Consider the following 9,607-nt stretch of genomic DNA (forward strand, 5'->3'; position numbering starts at 1 on the left):
ATTTCTATGGATTTTATTATGACTTAAATACAATATTTATGGAGTTTTATGTCATGTTTTTATGTGTTGTTTCATTCATGGATTGTATTATATTTAATTTATTTCTATTGATTTAGGCTTTGTGAAAATAGATTATTTGTGATGTGGATTAATTAATATTGTTTATATTAAACATTATTTTTAATTAATTATTTATGTTTGAGGTTTATTAATAATTATAAAAAATTAATATTTTCACTTAATTACCTGTGGCCTGTGGATTTAGCTTAGCTCACTATGCTACGATGAGTCATCGGTAATCTTTACCAAGGAGAGAAATATGGTTCGATTCGTGGTCATAGGTAATTTAATTTTTTTTTTCCGATTACGGTGAGACCTCGGGTTACTAAAGACTTTATATTTTGCGATCTTATTCATGTTTGGCTTTCCCAATCCACTTCATTGTGGATTATTATACCTACCATTTATGAAAGGATTTTTGCTATATGATTACAATAATAATAATATATAACATAGGTAGGCTGGTTATGAGCATTACATCACAATGTTATTGTCAAGTGTGTGTATGGGGAATGGAAATTTGGAATAATCTAAATTGTGGTGCTATGTAAATACAAGATTCCAGCAATATGAAGGGAGTATTTTGTTAGCTATGAAACCATTCTATGCAAACATTTGAAGGTCTTGGAGTGAGTATTCAGCAATGGAATACTAATTGCAGAACAATGTATCACGCGTAGCATTTCCAGTTGTTGGGTTCACTCTATCACCAGAAAACAACTTGTTACAGATTAAGCATATTTAGACAATAAAACAAGCATAATAATTTATAGAGATATAATCATACCCATCAGCAACTTTGCAGAGGTATTCACGTTGATCTTCTCTTAGTGGTACATCCGTGAAGTCTGGTTCCAAGCAAGACAATAAGCACAAACCATTGAAATTAACAAGTTCGCTAGTATTAAATTTCTTGAATGAAGATGGAAATCTTCACTTTTATGCTGCCATATCTTGGCATTTTGATAAAATTATATCAAAGTTTATCTAGATTCATTCAAAGGATCATCCATTATGTTATCCACTTATCAAACCCAAAAGTATTAAACATGAGAGTGTGTATTGGAAATAAATCTAAATCTCACATTGACTAGAGATAATGTTAAGATAGAGTATATAAAATGCTAAGATAGAGTATATAAGTGAAGGATAACTCTCATCTTATGAGTTAACTTTTAGGAATGAGTTAAATCTAAACTCACATTCTAATAAGACTTATGTTGCTACTTATAGCTAGTAATAGTAATAGTAGTAAATAAGTGTAGTTATGTTCTTAACATTTCATCCAGGTTCAGTTATATCTTCGGGTCAAGGAGAGTAGATTTTTTCTTTGTAAAGTTTATAGATATATATTCAGACCAACAAACTTGCTTAGCATTGTTTTTCTTCTCCCTCTTTTTGGTGTACAATGTTCCCACTAAGGATAAAATTTATGATGTCATGCATATTATCCAAACCTACCTCCACTAGGCTGGCCCTAGTGGGTTATTTGCTTTTCTTCTCTTAAATGCTCTCTTCTTTCCCTCTTATTAACCTTTCCCATAGTCTTCCTAAATAGGTTGATTGAAACCCAAGACCAATTGCACCTATGACAATAATATACATGCTTTATATTAAGGGTTTGTCTACGGGCATTGATTAAGAAATTAAAAGATTTTTTTTTATGTCTCCCAATAAATCATAAAAAAGCATAAAAAAACTAATGAAAATTGTAATTTTACAACTCCCAATAAAAAACTTTTTACTCTAAATTCCTTAACCAGTACTCTTAGAGCACTTGTTAACATTTGTCTTTAATTAATTATAGATTAGTTAATTAATCACCAGCCAATACTAATGTTGTCCTTTAATTAGTTGAAAGCTATTATAAAAGACATACACTCTTTTACAACCATATTTCCCTTGAAGGCCCAATAGTAGCACATTATGGTTTAAGTGATATTACTACATACCAGCGCCTGTAATATTTGATCCCTTAAAAGATGTATTTCCTGTTGCAAGTGCACCTTCCAAGTTAGCATTGCTTAAATTTGCCTGCAGAAAGTGATCATTCATGCAGAAGCCAACCAAAAAGAAATTCGTTAATTACAGTGGACTGGGGTACACTGTCAACATTGACTAAAATAAAATTTGACGTTATGATCAAATTATCAGATCCTTTCCCATCTGATTATATCCATATGCAATTTTTTCCCATTCTGGTTCAACTGCAGATGGCTAACAATTATGCTAATCGTCCATCATAGTATTTCATGGTAACTTTGACTGCAACTTCTGTGCAATAATCATAGAAGCTGCATTCTTCAAAAAGGGAAACTGTATGCCATGAAGCATTTTTAGAAAAATGAGGTGGCAGAAGATTCCACTTTCTTTAGTAGTGATTTCTTTAAGAACAGATTCATCTGCCTTCACTGTTATATGATATCCCTCGTATCTCTATTATGTCACTTTGTAACTTTTCACTTCATCTATATGAAGCATTTATAATATCTCTTCTTTAAAATTTATAAAAAAGGGAGAGGAAACAGTTGATCAGATGGTTGAGAAATTTTGTGCATTAAGTCTCTCTCCTCTCTTAACCCCACTCATACAATTGCCCTATGTTTCGTCACTGCCATTATACAAAATTTTGGGTTGATTTGAATACAATGCACAACACAACAAACAAAGGCTTGGACAATTGATTCGAAATTAAATTCCCATTAGATCCTAGCATAATGAACACACATCAGATATTACCATATTAATACAGGAAAACAATTACCTTTGTCACATTTGCCAGGGAAAAATCTGCATTTCTAAGATCAGCATCCGAAAGGTCAGCACCTGACAAAAAAAAACAGATGGGAAGAGAATGAATGCAAATGGTAAACGGTATTCCAAATGTGCATATTACATTCATTAACCATTATTATAACATATAGTGTTGGCCAAACCTGTTAAATCAGCATCAAAGAAGCTAGCACCTATTAACTTTGCACCTTTAAAATTGGCTTGTCTCAGTATGGACTGCAACAATCAAGCTTAATCAACTAGTTAAATTTAGATTAAAATCACAAATTTGATTGACCCCATCATCATATGCCAAATCAACTTAATTTTAAAAATAATTTAATTAGAATGTCTTCCAATTATGAATTGTCATATATGATAAGAACAACGTCTTATCCTACAATGTGAGTATGGCCACATGGATCACAATGTATCAAAATTAAACTCGTTTAAAAAATAACAAATAAAGTTACACCGTTTTGAAGTCTTGTTTGATCAGAGTCTTGCCACTGAAGTCCTTCCCAGTGAGATCTTGTCCCCTTGTCACTTCTTGCCCGTATGGCCCTCCACCCTGAATTCACCGTACCCATCATTCATCAACCCACAAAAAATTAAACTTTAAAAAATGGGGTTCAAAGTCTCATCTATAAACTACAAAATGATGAGTTACTTATTGATTACCTTGAATGCAAGTGCGGGATCAACAAAGATGAAAGAAGCAGAGAGGAGAGCAACGAGGGTGGCACCAGACACGGATTCACCCAATGAAAATGTGAGTTTCTGAGATGGTTGGAGACTTTTCTTTATGTTGAGTCCCTGTGAAGATGAGTGAAATGAAGCAGAGGGAACAAAGAGTGGGAATTGTTTAAGAGAAGGGTATAAGTATAGTATACGAACCAGAAGAGGAAGAGGAAAAGGAAAAGTAGAAGAAGCTTTGTTGGGATTGGAGGTTGAGAGAGAAAGATGGGGTTTACAAGTGGAACACAATGAGACGTTGAGAACAAGAGCCATATCTTGCAGTCACACGCAGATGCAACTCACCACGACAAAGTGTCATAGGTACCATGTGTATGTGGATAATGCCGCTTGGTCAAAGGATCACCATATCATATCATCTCCTTTTTATTTTTGTTGAAAATAATACATGAAATACTTTCAAGTTATTGCAAATATATGCACATATCCACCATTTAAATTATTTCAATATTTATATCTATATTATATATAAAGTAAGTGGTCTTACAAACTAAAGATTGTTTTGAAAATATATATTTTAATATTATTTATTTTATTTTATTTTATGCTTTTTTACTTTTTTATTTTAACAACTATTCATTAATACTCATTCATATTTATAAAAATTGTAAATATTGACTTAACATATTGGTTATAAAATGAATTTTCATCTAACAAGATGGGCGAGGAAAGGTTAATACATATGTCTATCTTGCTTCATTGTATCCCTAGTCAACAAGCAAATCCAACACAAATTATATAAGTGAGTTTAGGTGGGTTTAAAATTAATTTGGAATGAAATTGATTATGCAAAATTGATTGTGGTTAAAATTAATTTTTAAACAAAATGATCTATATTTAACTAAGGTATTTAGTAAAGAGGATGTACAATTAGATATGAATTGATTTTAAAATCTAACAATTGATATAAAAATAGTACACCATAGACCACTTATTATACTTTGTGGAAAAAAACATTCACCTTAAGATCTGTCTTTATTTTATAATCTAACTGGTAAGTGTTTTTTTTTTTAATTCATGATATTTATCTAAAGGATTTATCAGTTTTATTAAAGATTAATTTTTGTGATTAACCACTTTTAATAAGATTTTTCACATCATATTTTTTCATCGAGGCTCCAATCCAAAAAAATTACTTTTAAGGCACCGAGTCCATTACAATCAAACCAACTCCTTATTCGAAACTGATAAGTGTTTTAAAATGATACTACTATGATACATTTAATAAATCGTATTGACCAAATCTTATCATATATTCAAATGATCTTTATTAGAATTTCGAGACAGCAGAGGAAAAAAGGTGAGTAGGTAGTGTGCATGTGCATTTGAATATTGAAGTGAGAGAGAAATATGCAGGCCACCTTCATTGCACAGCATCAAGTCTAAACATGGTTCTTGGACCAAGATACCCTGCATTTAAAAACCATTTGAAAAAGCAAGTGCAGGGAATCCAAATTCCAAATGCGTGTTTGAGTGAAAGCAGTAGCAGTAGCATTAACAGAGGAGAGCAAGATCGTGGGATCGGGTTACTTTTCATCATTCTCTTTTATCATTATTCATTTTGCTTTTGCTTTATTCTCTTTCTTTCTTTAATTTCAAACTGTGTTTTGATTTTGGCACGCCATAGTGAATGACTTAGCTGCGTTTGGCGCCACAGTTGACACTTGTTCCAGGAACCAAACAGAGCTCAACAAGTGCTTACAAGAATGGCAAGGTCAAGGCTTTCAGGTAACTGGGTCGGTGTGTGATGTGTCCTCACCACCCCAGAGAGAGAAGCTCATTCAGGAAGTCTCATCCACCTTCAACGCTGAGCTTAACGTCTATGTAACTACTACTCCTAAGTCATTATGCCTAAGGCTATGCTGTGCATTACATTGCATTTATAAGCTTAACATATGTTGGGAGAGATCAACCCTTTAAATGGATCTTAATGTCTTTTTAAGGATCGACAAATGCTAATTTAATTTGTTAATTTTGTTAGAAATGTCAGTTGGGAGGATTTGAACCCTCAACCACTTGACCAACCTTATATCTCCTTGGATCTTAGTATGTTGATGGATTATAGCACTCACACTCAGATACGGTTACTCTGCTGGAATGTTACTTAGTGCATGTTTGGGGCACAGTCTAGACCCTTTCAAAAGTACTTTGGGAGCAAAAGATACATTATAGTTCTCCAAAAGAATGTTTGACACCTTCTATCAGATTTCCAATAGTAATCCAAACATAGTTTTAGACATCCAAATGTCTACATGTAGTTACCACCATTGTTTTCTTCAATCCTAGATCTACTACATTCCCACTAACTTGCAAAGTTCATTCAGAACAATAACTATACAAAAAAAGAGATTTTTAATTGACATTCATCATAAACTTCACCAGAATAACTACGTGCCATATATATTATAAACTCCCAATATCAAAAACAATTTTACATATGTCTGCATAATCTAAAGTTTAGATTCCAAACCACTGTCTAACCAGACATACTGAAGCTTTTAGAATCTATAAGGTCTATTGGTGTGCCAATTGCTCTATTGGCTTTGTGGTTTGCTGATATCGTCTCAAATCATCAAAGCTTTAGTTCAAACATGTCATCAAATTAAAAAAAAAAGGTTTACTTGTGTACGGATGAATTATTGAATTATTTTGGCTATCAAGTAATTTCCTGTTGTGTTTAACATAAAGTTACCACTTTCATATTTAATTTTGTTGTTTCTTGAAATTCTTGACTATTTTCACCTTTAAATTAAGTTTTGCTAAGAATGCAATACGGTAGATTCTGAAGTCATCCTAACCTAGCAGAATTTTTGTAGGTTTTCTACTTGGAAATTACATATCTATTATATTGGGATGATGAACTTTTGCATTATCAAGAAAATCCATTTATTCAATGTTTTGGCAATTGAAGTTTGAATGAGAGGTAAAGTTTGGCAGATATTTTGAACTAGATCAATACTCCCTCTATTATGAAGCCTTATTTAAGGAGACTATTCTCAAAATATCGTTCATTTAATAACACTAAAGACTTTTTAGTTTTTTATACTTGAGAGATAGTTTAGGAGAAAATTATTTTTTAATTGGGAATGATACAATTTAATGAAACTAACTAATTTCCTTAGTAAATGTGAAACATCTTCTTTTGCTTATATTCAAGAATGGAGGAAGTATATGTTTAGTGTATGTTGAAAATAGAACAGAACTAGACGTGCAGTTAGAAAGTGATACGTTTTGGTTCCACTAAAAGGACTATAATATGAAGAATAGAACAATTTCATTTCATTTTGTGTGTGCCAAAAGTTACCTTAATTGTTTGTTGTTAGAATTATGAATGTCCATGTGTTCGATTAAACTTGTGGAAGATATTTTGTCTCGGACCCCTCTTAAGGGCATTGCAGAACCGGAAGAAGTGTCATCGTTGGTGACTTTCCTTTCTTTGCCTGCTGCCTCTTACATCACTGGACAAGTTATTTGTGTTGATGGAGGATTAACAGTGAATGGATTTCAACCCAGCATGAGAGTTACCTGAGTTCCTTCACTGCTTTTCTGTGGAACAAATAATTCTCATTTTGATTTTATTTTCTCTCCCTTCTACTTGTCTATGAGAATCGGTGGACTTATTAGAGTCATGAAAGAGTTATAATACGTGTGGATTTATCATGAGAAAATTGATTTTTAAGTGATGTAATTTATATTTTAATTTTTTTTATTAAAAAAAAAAAGTTTAAATAGAGGTATTACTGCATGAGGCTGAATCCCTCACTTTTTTTTATTTATTTGGACACAAATATATACAAGATAATGTAAACTCTAGTCAATCTTATAATTAATCTTGACAATAATTACAAAGATTACAAATAAATACAGACAGCAATACTTCAGCTGCATAATTATCACCAAATAAATTTTTGCTATTGAAGTCAGTAGTAAAAATCAATATAATTTTCCTATCGAACATAAAATATACTTAAAATTTTTTTTTTTTGTTTTGACAACTTTAACTGATATTATTACCAGAAACACTCATATATACTGCAATTAGTCACAAACAAATATACTTCAATTAACTGCATTTTTTTATATTAAATTAGTAGTAAAAATCAACATAATTTTTTATATCTAACATAAAAACAACTTAAAGTTAAGATCAAGTCAACTAATATTTTCTAATAAAAGCAAATAAATTGATTTGGCATATATATATATATATATATATATACACAAAATAATTCAAATTAAAAATAATTATTTTTTATAAGAATTGAAAGAGTTAATCTTCAATTGAATGTATGATTTCATTACAATCATTTTCATTAAAATATATACGTCATATATATATATATATATATATATATATATATTTTTTTTTTTCTCAAAGTAAATGTAAATATTTTTCTTATAGCTTTTTCAATGAGTAATAAAATTTTATTAATAATATGCAACCATATATGCACGTTTTCAAAGAGAAAATAGTGCATGCAATGTAGAGTTTTTGGCTTTTTGCACGGTGATCAAATGAGAAATCATAACATGTAATAAGTTTATTAATTTTATAATAATTATTTTAAAATTTATATCCAGATTTCCTATTAGTCGATAATATCCTATTTTTTATTGATAATGTATAGAAATTAAATTTATTTTTAAATTGTATAGTTTTATTTAAAAAATAAAAACTGCAAATATTATAATAAAATTTAGGTTAAAATAATTTTATATCTTTTAATTTATTATTTAGGTTTAATTTTACCTTTTATTTGTTTTAATTTGATTCTCCAATTTTTAAAACATATTCAATATGGTGATTTAATTTTTTTATATTTAATTTGATCCTCTAATTTATAAAATCGATTTATTTTTTAATGTATATTTTATAGTAGTTTAAAACCAATTTAGTAATAATTTTGAATTTCGATAAAGTGTCATTTCTTAGGGGACTGAAAAATCAAATCAAATTAATGTAAAAAATTACATGATCAAATTAAATTTTAAAAAAACTAAAAGATTAAATTAAATCTAAAAAATAAATTAAAAAACTAAAATACTAATTTGGCCTAAACTTTACCATCAAATAATTTAAATTAAAATATAAAAAAAAAATAAGTTGCTTCAATGAAGGCTTAGGCGGCTTACTTATTGTCGTTGAAGCAGCCAATGCCCTTTGCTGCACTTAAAAGACACTCATCAATTCTGCCGAAAAGCCACAATTACCACTAGCAAACATATTAATGACGAGGAATGCATTTTTGCTATGCTAATAATACTTTACTTACTCTGCTATTCTGTCCAAACCTAATAATACTTTACTTATTCTGCTATTCTGTCCAAACCTGGTTGAGGAAGCGTAAAACAAAAAAAGTGGGGATTAAAAGATTAGGACATACTAGATTTATTCTGTCCAATCTTTTTTTTAATAAACAGAAAACAGTAAGGTAAGACTATTCTATTTCTATAGAATATTCACAAGTTCCATGGCTTTGGGTCCGCTAGCCCGATCATGATTTTTCTACCTTCCCTTTTTTGGCCGGTTGTGGGTGAGGAGGGCACTGTTCTATTTCCTATTTTTTATTGATAATGTATAGAAATTAAATTTATTTTTAAATTGTATAGTTTTATTTAAAAAATAAAAACCGCAAATATTATAATAAAATTTAGGTTAAAATAATTTTTTATCTTTTAATTTATTATTTAGATTTAATTTGGCCTTTTATTTTTTTTAATTTGATTCTCCAATTTTTAAAACATATTCAATATGGTGATTTAGTTTTTCTATATTTAATTTAATCCTTTAATTTATAAAATCAATTCATTTTTTTAATGTATATTTTATAGTAGTTTAAAATCAATTTAGTAGTAATTTTGAATTTCGATAAAGTGTCATTTGTTAGGAGACGGAAAAATCAAATCAAATTAAAGTAAAAAATTACATGATCAAATTAAATTTTAAAAAAAAAACTAAAAGATTTTTAAAAAAATTAAAAGACTAAATTAAATCTAAAAAATAAATTAAAAAACTAAA

The 9,607-nt window shown here is 29.6% G+C and overlaps 2 protein-coding genes across 2 annotated transcripts; one reads left to right on the plus strand and one right to left on the minus strand.

Moving 5' to 3' along the window:
- Nucleotides 1-467: 467 nt before the first annotated feature.
- On the minus strand, nt 468-7,012 carry LOC114382326 (thylakoid lumenal 15 kDa protein 1, chloroplastic-like). Its single transcript, XM_028341656.1, has 9 exons — nt 6,893-7,012; nt 3,730-3,950; nt 3,514-3,648; nt 3,308-3,403; nt 2,997-3,069; nt 2,825-2,886; nt 2,013-2,094; nt 848-908; nt 468-763 (listed from the first exon to the last, which is right to left on the minus strand). The coding sequence occupies exons 2-9, from the start codon at nt 3,841-3,843 to the stop codon at nt 712-714; spliced, it is 675 nt and encodes a 224-aa protein (XP_028197457.1). The 5' UTR covers nt 3,844-3,950; nt 6,893-7,012; the 3' UTR covers nt 468-711.
- On the plus strand, nt 4,977-7,236 carry LOC114381758 (tropinone reductase homolog At5g06060-like). Its single transcript, XM_028340977.1, has 3 exons — nt 4,977-5,113; nt 5,202-5,505; nt 6,920-7,236. The coding sequence occupies exons 1-3, from the start codon at nt 4,977-4,979 to the stop codon at nt 7,115-7,117; spliced, it is 639 nt and encodes a 212-aa protein (XP_028196778.1). The 3' UTR covers nt 7,118-7,236.
- The last annotated feature ends 2,371 nt before the right edge of the window (nt 7,237-9,607 follow it).

The sequence above is a fragment of the Glycine soja genome, chromosome 13, assembly GCF_004193775.1.
Source record: "Glycine soja cultivar W05 chromosome 13, ASM419377v2, whole genome shotgun sequence".
Taxonomy (NCBI): Eukaryota; Viridiplantae; Streptophyta; class Magnoliopsida; order Fabales; family Fabaceae; genus Glycine; species Glycine soja.